We start from the raw sequence: 16,877 nt of genomic DNA on the forward strand, positions 1-16,877 counted from the left end.
ACATACGCTTATTTTAATTATTTTACGATGTTCCTGTGCATTACAGATTCCTCACTTGTCTTGAATTAAATAGCAGTATGGAGAACGACTGGCTATCCGAAGGTAATTTTTATAACATAGATATTGAAACATTGTTTAATATAGCAAGCATATTACAACTTTACATGCATGTTTTTGAATCATATTTGATAGATGAAAACGATCCAAAGTATGAAGCCTTAAGAGAATTTGTCCTTGAGACTCTCGGGAAGTTCAGTCGTAAAATAAGAGAAGTTGGTATTAAGCTTGAAAACCTTGAAAAAAAATTGGACTCAGGAACAGAATGTGCCAAGTTCGAAGCTGATTTGGACCAGATTCATAAGAAAATTGATAAAGAGGTGAAGCCTGAATTTGAAAACGCACTTTCCTTCCAAATTAGTCAAGTGAACTCGAGAATAGACGAGTTAGAAATGGCTCTAGTAAATCCTAAAAAGAGAAAAATGATAGACAATGAAGAATTTGAAGAAGAGGAAACAGAAGCTAAGATCGCGACATCTGTGGAAGAATTAAATGAAAACATAAGAAAAGAAGTCGCGGAAGTGTTCAAGAGCATCGAAAGGAGCTACCGCAAAGAACAGGAAAAAGTTTCGAAGTTACAGCTAGCGTACATTCATTACTGGCTGGGATTGCAGGAAACCATTTCTCCAAGTAAGTATAATATACTCCATGTATAGCAACGGGGAAACGTTTATAGTTAAATTAAGATAAAAGAATGAATGCCAGTTTCATGTATTCGTAATGCTTATGCTTTGAGATATAATGAGAACTCAAAAAGTGTTGTTTTGTTACAATAGCAAAAATGGTAGACATCCAAAATTTGATAAAAGATGGTGTGGAGGATCGCATATGGAGCGAGGGATGGAAGCCAGACGTCCGCGGGGATTTCACCAACTATTTACAGGACAAAGTAAAGAAAATAGTCAAGAAGAAAAGAGCAATCAACGAAAGAACAAAGCTCCAGCAAGAGCTAGACAACTTGGTTGGGAATGATTTGCAATAAAAGTTTGCTTATGGTTTGTGTAAAAAGAAAAGCATCTGTTCACTAAGTATTGCTTATCATTTATGTTATCCTTTATGTAAACCTTTTGTTAGTGCAAGGAAATTTGCTAGAGTAATGACAGGTAAAAGAAGCAGGAAGCTATATATTATATTAACATTATGTTGATGTAAGGAAAGTAACTTCATAAAATATATGTTGATGTCATTTTTGATAAGAGTAAAAAATGAGTATGTTTTAACAACAAATATGAAAACTAATAAACGAATGATCTTTAAAATAATATGTTGGTTAGTTTTTCAAAGGTCCGCCCAGCGCAATATCAGTTATGCATAGTGGATAAAACTTTATCCCTTTAAAAATCCAAGTTTGGGAAAGTTTAATGTATATTTAATTTCAACAGCCTCTGTACAACATTATCCCCGAATATCAAGGTCTGGGATTAGATTTTAGATGATAAACCCGGGATGACCCTAAAAATCAGGGTTAGCTCGGGGTTAGCCCTTAAACTTCCGGGTTGGGGAAGGGTTGGTGGATATTTCATGTGACCTACCTCTGTACAACATTATCCCCGAATATCAAGGTCTGGGATTAGATTTTAGATGATAAACCCGGGATGACCCTAAAAATCAGGGTTAGCTCGGGGTTAGCCCTTAAACTTCCGGGTTGGGGAAGGGTTGGTGGATATTTCATGTGACCTACCTCTGTACAACATTATCCCCGAATATCAAGGTCTGGGATTAGATTTTAGATGATAAACCCGGGATGACCCTAAAAATCAGGGTTAGCTCGGGGTTAGCCCTTAAACTTCCGGGTTGGGGAAGGGTTGGTGGATATTTCATGTGACCTACCTCTGTACAACATTATCCCCGAATATCAAGGTCTGGGATTAGATTTTAGATGATAAATCCGGGATGACCCTAAAAATCAGGGTTAGCTCGGGGTTAGCCCTTAAACTTCCGGGTTAGGGTTAGGGTTAGGGTTAGGGTTAGGGTTAGGGTTTGGGTTAGGGTTAGGGTTAGGGTTAGGGTTAGGGTTTGGGTTAGGGTTAGGGTTAGGGTATAGGCACTTTGACGAGATGCGTGTGCGGGAATGCGGGACTCCGCCTATTAATCCACGTGACTGTCAATCATTTCTTTCTATAAATATCTGATGATTTGGTGTTTTATCATTCTTTTGATTGTGACTTTGTTGGATTATATGGGTTTTTCACTTGTTAAAGGTAACTGCATTTTTTAATATCATTATTTAATTGCTCATTATCCTGCATTCTAATGTTAAGTAGCAATAGATATGAAATTTTATAAACATAGTAGTTATTCCTGGTAGTAATTGATAGACTATTGAATTGATCTATAGTTTACAATTAAATTTCAATTGTAGCAAGATATTCATCAAATGTAGTGAATGATTGATAGTAATGAAACTTTTTGATATACTTAATTAAGATAATTACGTTAAAAACTTTGGCTCATTAAACTTAAGGTTTAACAATGTTTTACTCTGTGTTGAACCCGTGTATACACTGGGATCAACTAGGGTATACCCTGAGTTTACCCTGGGTATACCCTGGGTTTACCCCGGGTTTACCCCGGGTATACCCTTGGTGTACCCAGGGTATACCCTGGGTTAAACCCGGGTATACCCTGAGTTTATCCCGGGTTTAACCCGGGTATACCCTGTGTTAACCCCTGGTATACCCTGGGTTAAACCCGGGTATACCCTGGGTTAAACCCGGGTATACCCTGGGTTAAACCCGGGTATGCCCTGGGTTAAGCCCGGGTATACCCTGGGTTAAACCTGGGTATACTCTAGGTTAAACCCGCGTTTAATCTGTGTTAAACCCGGGCATACTCTTGGTTAAACCCAGCGTATACCCTGGGTTTTACCCGGGTGTACCCTGGATTAAACCATGGTAAAGGCCGAGTTATATTTAGGTTTACCCCGGAATATACCCTAGACTATACTCGGGTTTAACCCAAGGTTGATCTTTGAGAATAGAGTTTAATATATATTTTTGTTAAAAAATTAATTAATTGAGATATAATGCCGGGTAATTATTTCTTATCATCATCTAAGTTGAAAATTAGATATTATAAAAAAAAAAAGCTTTTCTTATTACGAGTGTCTAAACACGTCATATTTTTTTAAAATTTTAGATGGATATGGAAGATACGGAACAAACTTTTTCTGAAACGGTGTTGGAGAATTTCAACCTAGCCAAGGCGTACAATTCTGTATCTGAAACACCACAACTCTTTTTAAGAAGGGATGATCGGATTTTTGGAAGATGTCTGACAGTCGATGAAGTAGAAAGAGAAGTATGGTTGAGATATTCCTTTGACATTGATGGATGCGTTGTGGAGTTTAAATCTTTGGCCGCAATAAGAATGCCCGTGAGACATATCACACTGTTTCCAAATGATAATGCAAGTCTACGGAACGTTAGAGGCTTTTTGAAAAAGCACGTCAGATTAACAGAATACAGTAAAAGCGAACTTATGACCTTCTCAAACAGCTTAGGGTTCCAGCTATTTTATGAAAGAGGGTGGGAATGTTGGATAGCTTTAATTCCTATGCACCAGATGCATTCAGTTGCATTATCCATTCAGCAAGTGAGACAACAAGCGCTCGCCACATTTCTTCAGCTGAGAGAGAATTTTAAAAATACACTAATGGCTCTTGCTTTGCGTGGAGAGGCTAGAAGAACTCTCGAAAAGAATGACATAAATGACGTTCGAAAAATGTTCATTTTACCTGACGATTGTTATGCAATACTCGATGCTTTGCAAGCATCTTTAAACCAACTGACCCAAACTGGACTTTTGAGACCAATCATATTTTGCTTCCGCTTTGGTGAAAAAATGACCTGTGGATTATCATTGTCAGATTTTAATACCCAATTTACATTGCGTACAACTATCCATGTTGCTGCAAACATACTGTCAGACTCTGAAGAAGTTGATCTTCTTTGGTCTACTGCGGGATTGCAACAAATCATCGGCCACAGAGGAACACTTTGTACATGCTTATCATTCAAAGACTGTGCCAACTATCAGAGCAATCTAGATGGAAGACCAATGGATATCAAAACTTGTTTGCGGACGATTTGTCGTTTTCCACACGAGGTGCAGTTTGTTCAACTTTACGCTGACATTCCACATCGTCAACCCAATTGTCGATATCATCCAGTGTCGGGTTGCATTGTTGGAGGTATGTGTTTCCCACGATCGACAGCAGAGGCATTCCTACGCGACGCTGATCATTATATATCTACATTGCAAAGCAACTGGACATTACTAAGGAGAAGTACATGTAGGATTGAATTTGTTGTTTCGCAGGATTCAGTTGCTGACCATATAAATGCTATGGATTTTATTAATTTAACCAATCTAGAAGTACTTTTAGAAACTGTACCTCTGTTGGTGCCTTTTCCTTTGCATATTCTAACATGCATTCGACATTTGGGTTTATGGATTTGCAAGGAACTTAAAGAATTATTGAACGAGTATAAAAAAACAGGAAATGTGCGTGCCACCTGGCAATCCTATCAGTTGGAACTAGCCTCCGAAAAACTTTTGTGGGGAAAGCCACTTTGTGGAAGGAGTACATCTTACTCTATCAATCTAGGACCAGGAGCTCTTGGTCCCAGTAGAAGTTCAACTGACCACTATGGATTTCTATCTTTAGAAGTGTACTCAACCTGTATGCAAAACGAATATAGCATTCCCCCACAAGAAATATGGACAACATCTGAGGTCATATCTAAGATGATAAAACGGTCAGTGGGATTGCACGATCACTTGGATGGCAGCTATGGAGTCATTGGTCGACATTTGGTTGTTGCCTTACTACATGACCTGCACGAAACTGGCAAGGCTGCCAGTTACGTTCTTTTTGAAGATTTCCTACGAGAGATAAAATCTTGCAAGACAACATTTAAGACAGTCGGTGCTGTAACAATTAGATCGCTGGTCAAACTGTTAACAACAAACAGAAGAACAAATTCCCAAATGGTTTTCCCCAGCTTGTACCTGCTCTTGGATAAAAGTAATATATCAGTGGCAGAAGTCATAAAAGCTGGTATTCTTGAACTTGACCTTAAACATTTTCCAGCTGTTACAACATATGACAGGCATGGGAATATGACACTGACTTGGTCATTTAATGATAAATTCTGGACGGTTGTATATGACAAACGTTCTACAGATATCACAGAAAACACACTTGTCACAATATCAGATTTAGTAAGAGGTGAATTGGAAAAACGGGGGCTAATATACCCAAGTAAGATTAAGAAAACCCCAAAGATTCTTCCTTGGTTAACAATGTGCCTTCGAAGGCTCCAGAAAGAAAATATGGATATGGAACAATTAGTAATAACAATGACGTATATCAGCTGTATTGCACTTTTGATGCAGGGCCAATATGTCGAATATGACAGGTTAGCTTTACTGACGATCGACCTACCGGTAGATAAAAACAAACTGATCGCCTTGGAGATTTTGTCAAAGTTGCAATTGGCCAGCTTTAGATTTCGCAATTTGCAGTTAAATCGCTTGCACTTCACCATCCCACATAAACTTGAAATGTTGACAGGAGCAGAAAAGAAAAGTACGAAGAAGGGAGAAACAAAGCAATCAGAAGAGGTTACTACCAATGACAATAAAGTCGAAGAACTCCCCCCAAAATACGTCGATCATGACAATGCTGACGATGACCCTATTCTATTTGATAAAGACATCGGACATCGAAGAACTTCCACTTGCTTCCCGATTTCTACATCCTTGAAAGCTCCCTGGTCAGCCCAAGAGTTGGAATTCCTGCATGCTCAAAGGTTGGCAGAAGTTACCATTCGTGAAAAATACGAACGCTTTAAATTACAGTGTTTAAGATCAAATATTCCTTTCCGTACATTTCGGGCTTTTGAAACAAAACTACAAAGACTTTCAAATAAGTAAATATATGCTGCAAGAAGCATAATTTAATTGCATTTACATTTAACAGTTATGTGAGTTATAAGTCATGTTTGATTATAAGCAGGATATTGTTGATTTCGGAATTTCTACATCGGCAATCACTAAAGCAAATAAATTTTGTCTAAGTTTATTTTTGTCTGAGTATTTAATTTGGAAGTAAATGTGAAAAAAGTAATCTTTGACTTTTATTTCTTTATCAAACATTTATCAGGGGGTTTGTGAAATTTAAAACATTTTTTTTAACTTCTTAAATAGTTTCCGTCGAGTCTATTTTTTGATAATGTATTGTGTAGAGAATGGAAGTACTTAAGAATAAAAAATTGTTTAGATGGCTAAAAGTTTCTTGTGAATCAACCTAATGAACTAAGAACTTCAATTAAATACTGAGAAAGGGTTTTTTTTTCTTCAAGGTCATGATTTCACAAAGTCTCCATTTATGTTGAATAAGAAAATTGAAAATGTTTTGAATTTTTTTTTATCATAGTGTATAATTTATTAATGGTTTAAGTTCGCAGACAGATCTTTGTCCGCAAACATAGCGTACTAAATAAATCACGCACAAAAATGTATGAATGAACTATTTCACTTCTTTTTGAACTGTTTTATAATTTAAAACGGCAAGATAATCTTTTACCATAACTTGCAATTACAGGACAAAGTAAACTCAAATATTTGGCAGTTGCAAATGCTTACTCGAACGTTGAGCTTATGGATTGATGATACACAAGCCGTGTTAACTAGTCTTTCCCATCACTCAGAGCACCTGCTAACGTTAACACAGAAAGCACAGTCATTGTTTCCTTGTCACTCCTTCAGTGCAGACGGTGATTTTCTTAGGAGAGGTAAGCAATTCATTAATTGAAAGTAATCAGTATACCTAATAATAAAGAATGTTTAGAATGCAAAATTAATTTCTTGTTTGTCTAAAGGAAGTTCAAATAAAAAAATAATAATATTAAATCATTCTACAATTTTAGAATATGTACAGACTTCCATAGATAAGATTAAAATGGCTCAATCAAACACAATTGGTTTTGTTCTTATAAAACAAAATATTTTGTCACATACGCTTATTTTAATTATTTTACGATGTTCCTGTGCATTACAGATTCCTCACTTGTCTTGAATTAAATAGCAGTATGGAGAACGACTGGCTATCCGAAGGTAATTTTTATAACATAGATATTGAAACATTGTTTAATATAGCAAGCATATTACAACTTTACATGCATGTTTTTGAATCATATTTGATAGATGAAAACGATCCAAAGTATGAAGCCTTAAGAGAATTTGTCCTTGAGACTCTCGGGAAGTTCAGTCGTAAAATAAGAGAAGTTGGTATTAAGCTTGAAAACCTTGAAAAAAAATTGGACTCAGGAACAGAATGTGCCAAGTTCGAAGCTGATTTGGACCAGATTCATAAGAAAATTGATAAAGAGGTGAAGCCTGAATTTGAAAACGCACTTTCCTTCCAAATTAGTCAAGTGAACTCGAGAATAGACGAGTTAGAAATGGCTCTAGTAAATCCTAAAAAGAGAAAAATGATAGACAATGAAGAATTTGAAGAAGAGGAAACAGAAGCTAAGATCGCGACATCTGTGGAAGAATTAAATGAAAACATAAGAAAAGAAGTCGCGGAAGTGTTCAAGAGCATCGAAAGGAGCTACCGCAAAGAACAGGAAAAAGTTTCGAAGTTACAGCTAGCGTACATTCATTACTGGCTGGGATTGCAGGAAACCATTTCTCCAAGTAAGTATAATATACTCCATGTATAGCAACGGGGAAACGTTTATAGTTAAATTAAGATAAAAGAATGAATGCCAGTTTCATGTATTCGTAATGCTTATGCTTTGAGATATAATGAGAACTCAAAAAGTGTTGTTTTGTTACAATAGCAAAAATGGTAGACATCCAAAATTTGATAAAAGATGGTGTGGAGGATCGCATATGGAGCGAGGGATGGAAGCCAGACGTCCGCGGGGATTTCACCAACTATTTACAGGACAAAGTAAAGAAAATAGTCAAGAAGAAAAGAGCAATCAACGAAAGAACAAAGCTCCAGCAAGAGCTAGACAACTTGGTTGGGAATGATTTGCAATAAAAGTTTGCTTATGGTTTGTGTAAAAAGAAAAGCATCTGTTCACTAAGTATTGCTTATCATTTATGTTATCCTTTATGTAAACCTTTTGTTAGTGCAAGGAAATTTGCTAGAGTAATGACAGGTAAAAGAAGCAGGAAGCTATATATTATATTAACATTATGTTGATGTAAGGAAAGTAACTTCATAAAATATATGTTGATGTCATTTTTGATAAGAGTAAAAAATGAGTATGTTTTAACAACAAATATGAAAACTAATAAACGAATGATCTTTAAAATAATATGTTGGTTAGTTTTTCAAAGGTCCGCCCAGCGCAATATCAGTTATGCATAGTGGATAAAACTTTATCCCTTTAAAAATCCAAGTTTGGGAAAGTTTAATGTATATTTAATTTCAACAGCCTCTGTACAACATTATCCCCGAATATCAAGGTCTGGGATTAGATTTTAGATGATAAACCCGGGATGACCCTAAAAATCAGGGTTAGCTCGGGGTTAGCCCTTAAACTTCCGGGTTGGGGAAGGGTTGGTGGATATTTCATGTGACCTACCTCTGTACAACATTATCCCCGAATATCAAGGTCTGGGATTAGATTTTAGATGATAAACCCGGGATGACCCTAAAAATCAGGGTTAGCTCGGGGTTAGCCCTTAAACTTCCGGGTTGGGGAAGGGTTGGTGGATATTTCATGTGACCTACCTCTGTACAACATTATCCCCGAATATCAAGGTCTGGGATTAGATTTTAGATGATAAACCCGGGATGACCCTAAAAATCAGGGTTAGCTCGGGGTTAGCCCTTAAACTTCCGGGTTGGGGAAGGGTTGGTGGATATTTCATGTGACCTACCTCTGTACAACATTATCCCCGAATATCAAGGTCTGGGATTAGATTTTAGATGATAAATCCGGGATGACCCTAAAAATCAGGGTTAGCTCGGGGTTAGCCCTTAAACTTCCGGGTTGGGGAAGGGTTGGTGGATATTTCAGGGTTGGGTTTGGGTTAGGGTTAGGGTTAGGGTTAGGGTTAGGGTATAGGCACTTTGACGAGATGCGTGTGCGGGAATGCGGGACTCCGCCTATTAATCCACGTGACTGTCAATCATTTCTTTCTATAAATATCTGATGATTTGGTGTTTTATCATTCTTTTGATTGTGACTTTGTTGGATTATATGGGTTTTTCACTTGTTAAAGGTAACTGCATTTTTTAATATCATTATTTAATTGCTCATTATCCTGCATTCTAATGTTAAGTAGCAATAGATATGAAATTTTATAAACATAGTAGTTATTCCTGGTAGTAATTGATAGACTATTGAATTGATCTATAGTTTACAATTAAATTTCAATTGTAGCAAGATATTCATCAAATGTAGTGAATGATTGATAGTAATGAAACTTTTTGATATACTTAATTAAGATAATTACGTTAAAAACTTTGGCTCATTAAACTTAAGGTTTAACAATGTTTTACTCTGTGTTGAACCCGTGTATACACTGGGATCAACTAGGGTATACCCTGAGTTTACCCTGGGTATACCCTGGGTTTACCCCGGGTTTACCCCGGGTATACCCTTGGTGTACCCAGGGTATACCCTGGGTTAAACCCGGGTATACCCTGAGTTTATCCCGGGTTTAACCCGGGTATACCCTGTGTTAACCCCTGGTATACCCTGGGTTAAACCCGGGTATACCCTGGGTTAAACCCGGGTATACCCTGGGTTAAACCCGGGTATGCCCTGGGTTAAGCCCGGGTATACCCTGGGTTAAACCTGGGTATACTCTAGGTTAAACCCGCGTTTAATCTGTGTTAAACCCGGGCATACTCTTGGTTAAACCCAGCGTATACCCTGGGTTTTACCCGGGTGTACCCTGGATTAAACCATGGTAAAGGCCGAGTTATATTTAGGTTTACCCCGGAATATACCCTAGACTATACTCGGGTTTAACCCAAGGTTGATCTTTGAGAATAGAGTTTAATATATATTTTTGTTAAAAAATTAATTAATTGAGATATAATGCCGGGTAATTATTTCTTATCATCATCTAAGTTGAAAATTAGATATTATAAAAAAAAAAAGCTTTTCTTATTACGAGTGTCTAAACACGTCATATTTTTTTAAAATTTTAGATGGATATGGAAGATACGGAACAAACTTTTTCTGAAACGGTGTTGGAGAATTTCAACCTAGCCAAGGCGTACAATTCTGTATCTGAAACACCACAACTCTTTTTAAGAAGGGATGATCGGATTTTTGGAAGATGTCTGACAGTCGATGAAGTAGAAAGAGAAGTATGGTTGAGATATTCCTTTGACATTGATGGATGCGTTGTGGAGTTTAAATCTTTGGCCGCAATAAGAATGCCCGTGAGACATATCACACTGTTTCCAAATGATAATGCAAGTCTACGGAACGTTAGAGGCTTTTTGAAAAAGCACGTCAGATTAACAGAATACAGTAAAAGCGAACTTATGACCTTCTCAAACAGCTTAGGGTTCCAGCTATTTTATGAAAGAGGGTGGGAATGTTGGATAGCTTTAATTCCTATGCACCAGATGCATTCAGTTGCATTATCCATTCAGCAAGTGAGACAACAAGCGCTCGCCACATTTCTTCAGCTGAGAGAGAATTTTAAAAATACACTAATGGCTCTTGCTTTGCGTGGAGAGGCTAGAAGAACTCTCGAAAAGAATGACATAAATGACGTTCGAAAAATGTTCATTTTACCTGACGATTGTTATGCAATACTCGATGCTTTGCAAGCATCTTTAAACCAACTGACCCAAACTGGACTTTTGAGACCAATCATATTTTGCTTCCGCTTTGGTGAAAAAATGACCTGTGGATTATCATTGTCAGATTTTAATACCCAATTTACATTGCGTACAACTATCCATGTTGCTGCAAACATACTGTCAGACTCTGAAGAAGTTGATCTTCTTTGGTCTACTGCGGGATTGCAACAAATCATCGGCCACAGAGGAACACTTTGTACATGCTTATCATTCAAAGACTGTGCCAACTATCAGAGCAATCTAGATGGAAGACCAATGGATATCAAAACTTGTTTGCGGACGATTTGTCGTTTTCCACACGAGGTGCAGTTTGTTCAACTTTACGCTGACATTCCACATCGTCAACCCAATTGTCGATATCATCCAGTGTCGGGTTGCATTGTTGGAGGTATGTGTTTCCCACGATCGACAGCAGAGGCATTCCTACGCGACGCTGATCATTATATATCTACATTGCAAAGCAACTGGACATTACTAAGGAGAAGTACATGTAGGATTGAATTTGTTGTTTCGCAGGATTCAGTTGCTGACCATATAAATGCTATGGATTTTATTAATTTAACCAATCTAGAAGTACTTTTAGAAACTGTACCTCTGTTGGTGCCTTTTCCTTTGCATATTCTAACATGCATTCGACATTTGGGTTTATGGATTTGCAAGGAACTTAAAGAATTATTGAACGAGTATAAAAAAACAGGAAATGTGCGTGCCACCTGGCAATCCTATCAGTTGGAACTAGCCTCCGAAAAACTTTTGTGGGGAAAGCCACTTTGTGGAAGGAGTACATCTTACTCTATCAATCTAGGACCAGGAGCTCTTGGTCCCAGTAGAAGTTCAACTGACCACTATGGATTTCTATCTTTAGAAGTGTACTCAACCTGTATGCAAAACGAATATAGCATTCCCCCACAAGAAATATGGACAACATCTGAGGTCATATCTAAGATGATAAAACGGTCAGTGGGATTGCACGATCACTTGGATGGCAGCTATGGAGTCATTGGTCGACATTTGGTTGTTGCCTTACTACATGACCTGCACGAAACTGGCAAGGCTGCCAGTTACGTTCTTTTTGAAGATTTCCTACGAGAGATAAAATCTTGCAAGACAACATTTAAGACAGTCGGTGCTGTAACAATTAGATCGCTGGTCAAACTGTTAACAACAAACAGAAGAACAAATTCCCAAATGGTTTTCCCCAGCTTGTACCTGCTCTTGGATAAAAGTAATATATCAGTGGCAGAAGTCATAAAAGCTGGTATTCTTGAACTTGACCTTAAACATTTTCCAGCTGTTACAACATATGACAGGCATGGGAATATGACACTGACTTGGTCATTTAATGATAAATTCTGGACGGTTGTATATGACAAACGTTCTACAGATATCACAGAAAACACACTTGTCACAATATCAGATTTAGTAAGAGGTGAATTGGAAAAACGGGGGCTAATATACCCAAGTAAGATTAAGAAAACCCCAAAGATTCTTCCTTGGTTAACAATGTGCCTTCGAAGGCTCCAGAAAGAAAATATGGATATGGAACAATTAGTAATAACAATGACGTATATCAGCTGTATTGCACTTTTGATGCAGGGCCAATATGTCGAATATGACAGGTTAGCTTTACTGACGATCGACCTACCGGTAGATAAAAACAAACTGATCGCCTTGGAGATTTTGTCAAAGTTGCAATTGGCCAGCTTTAGATTTCGCAATTTGCAGTTAAATCGCTTGCACTTCACCATCCCACATAAACTTGAAATGTTGACAGGAGCAGAAAAGAAAAGTACGAAGAAGGGAGAAACAAAGCAATCAGAAGAGGTTACTACCAATGACAATAAAGTCGAAGAACTCCCCCCAAAATACGTCGATCATGACAATGCTGACGATGACCCTATTCTATTTGATAAAGACATCGGACATCGAAGAACTTCCACTTGCTTCCCGATTTCTACATCCTTGAAAGCTCCCTGGTCAGCCCAAGAGTTGGAATTCCTGCATGCTCAAAGGTTGGCAGAAGTTACCATTCGTGAAAAATACGAACGCTTTAAATTACAGTGTTTAAGATCAAATATTCCTTTCCGTACATTTCGGGCTTTTGAAACAAAACTACAAAGACTTTCAAATAAGTAAATATATGCTGCAAGAAGCATAATTTAATTGCATTTACATTTAACAGTTATGTGAGTTATAAGTCATGTTTGATTATAAGCAGGATATTGTTGATTTCGGAATTTCTACATCGGCAATCACTAAAGCAAATAAATTTTGTCAAAGTTTATTTTTGTCTGAGTATTTAATTTGGAAGTAAATGTGAAAAAAGTAATCTTTGACTTTTATTTCTTTATCAAACATTTATCAGGGGGTTTGTGAAATTTAAAACATTTTTTTTAACTTCTTAAATAGTTTCCGTCGAGTCTATTTTTTGATAATGTATTGTGTAGAGAATGGAAGTACTTAAGAATAAAAAATTGTTTAGATGGCTAAAAGTTTCTTGTGAATCAACCTAATGAACTAAGAACTTCAATTAAATACTGAGAAAGGGTTTTTTTTTCTTCAAGGTCATGATTTCACAAAGTCTCCATTTATGTTGAATAAGAAAATTGAAAATGTTTTGAATTTTTTTTTATCATAGTGTATAATTTATTAATGGTTTAAGTTCGCAGACAGATCTTTGTCCGCAAACATAGCGTACTAAATAAATCACGCACAAAAATGTATGAATGAACTATTTCACTTCTTTTTGAACTGTTTTATAATTTAAAACGGCAAGATAATCTTTTACCATAACTTGCAATTACAGGACAAAGTAAACTCAAATATTTGGCAGTTGCAAATGCTTACTCGAACGTTGAGCTTATGGATTGATGATACACAAGCCGTGTTAACTAGTCTTTCCCATCACTCAGAGCACCTGCTAACGTTAACACAGAAAGCACAGTCATTGTTTCCTTGTCACTCCTTCAGTGCAGACGGTGATTTTCTTAGGAGAGGTAAGCAATTCATTAATTGAAAGTAATCAGTATACCTAATAATAAAGAATGTTTAGAATGCAAAATTAATTTCTTGTTTGTCTAAAGGAAGTTCAAATAAAAAAATAATAATATTAAATCATTCTACAATTTTAGAATATGTACAGACTTCCATAGATAAGATTAAAATGGCTCAATCAAACACAATTGGTTTTGTTCTTATAAAACAAAATATTTTGTCACATACGCTTATTTTAATTATTTTACGATGTTCCTGTGCATTACAGATTCCTCACTTGTCTTGAATTAAATAGCAGTATGGAGAACGACTGGCTATCCGAAGGTAATTTTTATAACATAGATATTGAAACATTGTTTAATATAGCAAGCATATTACAACTTTACATGCATGTTTTTGAATCATATTTGATAGATGAAAACGATCCAAAGTATGAAGCCTTAAGAGAATTTGTCCTTGAGACTCTCGGGAAGTTCAGTCGTAAAATAAGAGAAGTTGGTATTAAGCTTGAAAACCTTGAAAAAAAATTGGACTCAGGAACAGAATGTGCCAAGTTCGAAGCTGATTTGGACCAGATTCATAAGAAAATTGATAAAGAGGTGAAGCCTGAATTTGAAAACGCACTTTCCTTCCAAATTAGTCAAGTGAACTCGAGAATAGACGAGTTAGAAATGGCTCTAGTAAATCCTAAAAAGAGAAAAATGATAGACAATGAAGAATTTGAAGAAGAGGAAACAGAAGCTAAGATCGCGACATCTGTGGAAGAATTAAATGAAAACATAAGAAAAGAAGTCGCGGAAGTGTTCAAGAGCATCGAAAGGAGCTACCGCAAAGAACAGGAAAAAGTTTCGAAGTTACAGCTAGCGTACATTCATTACTGGCTGGGATTGCAGGAAACCATTTCTCCAAGTAAGTATAATATACTCCATGTATAGCAACGGGGAAACGTTTATAGTTAAATTAAGATAAAAGAATGAATGCCAGTTTCATGTATTCGTAATGCTTATGCTTTGAGATATAATGAGAACTCAAAAAGTGTTGTTTTGTTACAATAGCAAAAATGGTAGACATCCAAAATTTGATAAAAGATGGTGTGGAGGATCGCATATGGAGCGAGGGATGGAAGCCAGACGTCCGCGGGGATTTCACCAACTATTTACAGGACAAAGTAAAGAAAATAGTCAAGAAGAAAAGAGCAATCAACGAAAGAACAAAGCTCCAGCAAGAGCTAGACAACTTGGTTGGGAATGATTTGCAATAAAAGTTTGCTTATGGTTTGTGTAAAAAGAAAAGCATCTGTTCACTAAGTATTGCTTATCATTTATGTTATCCTTTATGTAAACCTTTTGTTAGTGCAAGGAAATTTGCTAGAGTAATGACAGGTAAAAGAAGCAGGAAGCTATATATTATATTAACATTATGTTGATGTAAGGAAAGTAACTTCATAAAATATATGTTGATGTCATTTTTGATAAGAGTAAAAAATGAGTATGTTTTAACAACAAATATGAAAACTAATAAACGAATGATCTTTAAAATAATATGTTGGTTAGTTTTTCAAAGGTCCGCCCAGCGCAATATCAGTTATGCATAGTGGATAAAACTTTATCCCTTTAAAAATCCAAGTTTGGGAAAGTTTAATGTATATTTAATTTCAACAGCCTCTGTACAACATTATCCCCGAATATCAAGGTCTGGGATTAGATTTTAGATGATAAACCCGGGATGACCCTAAAAATCAGGGTTAGCTCGGGGTTAGCCCTTAAACTTCCGGGTTGGGGAAGGGTTGGTGGATATTTCATGTGACCTACCTCTGTACAACATTATCCCCGAATATCAAGGTCTGGGATTAGATTTTAGATGATAAACCCGGGATGACCCTAAAAATCAGGGTTAGCTCGGGGTTAGCCCTTAAACTTCCGGGTTGGGGAAGGGTTGGTGGATATTTCATGTGACCTACCTCTGTACAACATTATCCCCGAATATCAAGGTCTGGGATTAGATTTTAGATGATAAACCCGGGATGACCCTAAAAATCAGGGTTAGCTCGGGGTTAGCCCTTAAACTTCCGGGTTGGGGAAGGGTTGGTGGATATTTCATGTGACCTACCTCTGTACAACATTATCCCCGAATATCAAGGTCTGGGATTAGATTTTAGATGATAAATCCGGGATGACCCTAAAAATCAGGGTTAGCTCGGGGTTAGCCCTTAAACTTCCGGGTTGGGGAAGGGTTGGTGGATATTTCAGGGTTGGGTTTGGGTTAGGGTTAGGGTTAGGGTTAGGGTTAGGGTTAGGGGTTAGGGTTAGGGTTAGGGTTAGGGCTAGGGTTAGGGGTTAGGGTTAGGGTTAGGGTTAGGGTTAGGGTTAGGGTTGGGTTAGGGTTGGGTTAGGGTTAGGGTTAGGGTTAGGGTTAGGGTTAGGTTAGGGTTAGGGTTAGGGTTAGGGTTAGGGTTAGGGGTTAGGGTTAGGGTTAGGGTTAGAGTTAGGGTTAGGTTAGGGTTAGGGTTAGGGTTAGGGTTAGGGTTTGGGTTAGGGTTAGGGTTAGGGTTAGGGTTAGGGTTGGGTTGGGGTTAGGGTTAGGGTTAGGGTGGGTTAGGGTTAGGGTTAGGGTTAGGGTTGGGTTTGGGTTAGGGTTAGGGTTAGGGTTTGGGTTAGGGTTAGGGTTAGGGTTAGGGTTAGGGTTAGGGTTAGGGTTAGGGGAGTGGGTCAAAAAGCACACTTTTTGTAACTTAAAAACACACTTTTTGTAACTTAAGCCAAAAAAGTGTGCTTTGTAACTTAAAAAAGTGTGCTTTTGTAACTTAAGAGTGTGCTTTGTAACTTATAAAGTGTTAATCGTAACATAAAGTTTCGGGGTTTGCCGAATTTGTCTGTTTTCATTTTTGACCATTAGCGTATCCTTAAATAACATCGAAAACGGTCTCTAACCCTCTGGGTCCCGTCGCAATATCTTCGATTGTCTCTGAGAT

The 16,877-nt window shown here is 37.3% G+C and overlaps 5 protein-coding genes across 5 annotated transcripts; all 5 read left to right on the forward strand.

Annotated features, from left to right (window-relative positions):
- Nucleotides 1-77: 77 nt before the first annotated feature.
- LOC128169711 (uncharacterized) lies at nt 78-1,246 on the forward strand. The gene is made up of 3 exons (XM_052835803.1): nt 78-102; nt 193-687; nt 834-1,246. Exons 1-3 carry the CDS (start codon nt 78-80, stop codon nt 1,037-1,039), a joined length of 726 nt encoding a protein of 241 aa, XP_052691763.1. The 3' UTR covers nt 1,040-1,246.
- A 1,956-nt stretch (nt 1,247-3,202) lies between these two features.
- Nucleotides 3,203-6,151, forward strand: LOC128169715 (uncharacterized). The gene has a single exon (XM_052835808.1). The coding sequence runs from the start codon at nt 3,427-3,429 to the stop codon at nt 5,995-5,997; it is 2,571 nt and encodes an 856-aa protein (XP_052691768.1). The 5' UTR covers nt 3,203-3,426; the 3' UTR covers nt 5,998-6,151.
- Nucleotides 6,152-7,154: 1,003 nt separating this feature from the next.
- Nucleotides 7,155-8,323, forward strand: LOC128169712 (uncharacterized). The gene is made up of 3 exons (XM_052835805.1): nt 7,155-7,179; nt 7,270-7,764; nt 7,911-8,323. Exons 1-3 carry the CDS (start codon nt 7,155-7,157, stop codon nt 8,114-8,116), a joined length of 726 nt encoding a protein of 241 aa, XP_052691765.1. The 3' UTR covers nt 8,117-8,323.
- Nucleotides 8,324-10,253: 1,930 nt separating this feature from the next.
- Nucleotides 10,254-13,165, forward strand: LOC128169718 (uncharacterized). The gene has a single exon (XM_052835811.1). The coding sequence runs from the start codon at nt 10,478-10,480 to the stop codon at nt 13,046-13,048; it is 2,571 nt and encodes an 856-aa protein (XP_052691771.1). The 5' UTR covers nt 10,254-10,477; the 3' UTR covers nt 13,049-13,165.
- Nucleotides 13,166-14,205: 1,040 nt separating this feature from the next.
- Nucleotides 14,206-15,375, forward strand: LOC128169713 (uncharacterized). Its single transcript, XM_052835806.1, has 3 exons — nt 14,206-14,230; nt 14,321-14,815; nt 14,962-15,375. Exons 1-3 carry the CDS (start codon nt 14,206-14,208, stop codon nt 15,165-15,167), a joined length of 726 nt encoding a protein of 241 aa, XP_052691766.1. The 3' UTR covers nt 15,168-15,375.
- Nucleotides 15,376-16,877: the final 1,502 nt, after the last annotated feature.

This window comes from Crassostrea angulata, unplaced genomic scaffold (assembly GCF_025612915.1).
Source record: "Crassostrea angulata isolate pt1a10 unplaced genomic scaffold, ASM2561291v2 HiC_scaffold_186, whole genome shotgun sequence".
Taxonomy (NCBI): Eukaryota; Metazoa; Mollusca; class Bivalvia; order Ostreida; family Ostreidae; genus Magallana; species Magallana angulata.

What these genes read in the sequence shown, in the direction of transcription:
- LOC128169711 (XM_052835803.1), top strand. Translation starts at nt 78, where the DNA reads ATGGAGAACGACTGGCTATCCGAAG. An exon ending in GAACGACTGGCTATCCGAAG is followed by an intron (nt 103 to 192) that starts GTAATTTTTATA and finishes CATATTTGATAG; the next exon opens with ATGAAAACGATCCAAAGTAT. An exon ending in GCAGGAAACCATTTCTCCAA is followed by an intron (nt 688 to 833) that starts GTAAGTATAATA and finishes TTGTTACAATAG; the next exon opens with CAAAAATGGTAGACATCCAA.
- LOC128169712 (XM_052835805.1), top strand. Translation starts at nt 7,155, where the DNA reads ATGGAGAACGACTGGCTATCCGAAG. An exon ending in GAACGACTGGCTATCCGAAG is followed by an intron (nt 7,180 to 7,269) that starts GTAATTTTTATA and finishes CATATTTGATAG; the next exon opens with ATGAAAACGATCCAAAGTAT. An exon ending in GCAGGAAACCATTTCTCCAA is followed by an intron (nt 7,765 to 7,910) that starts GTAAGTATAATA and finishes TTGTTACAATAG; the next exon opens with CAAAAATGGTAGACATCCAA.
- LOC128169713 (XM_052835806.1), top strand. Translation starts at nt 14,206, where the DNA reads ATGGAGAACGACTGGCTATCCGAAG. An exon ending in GAACGACTGGCTATCCGAAG is followed by an intron (nt 14,231 to 14,320) that starts GTAATTTTTATA and finishes CATATTTGATAG; the next exon opens with ATGAAAACGATCCAAAGTAT. An exon ending in GCAGGAAACCATTTCTCCAA is followed by an intron (nt 14,816 to 14,961) that starts GTAAGTATAATA and finishes TTGTTACAATAG; the next exon opens with CAAAAATGGTAGACATCCAA.
- LOC128169715 (XM_052835808.1), top strand. Translation starts at nt 3,427, where the DNA reads ATGCCCGTGAGACATATCACACTGTTTCCAAATGATAATGCAAGTCTA.
- LOC128169718 (XM_052835811.1), top strand. Translation starts at nt 10,478, where the DNA reads ATGCCCGTGAGACATATCACACTGTTTCCAAATGATAATGCAAGTCTA.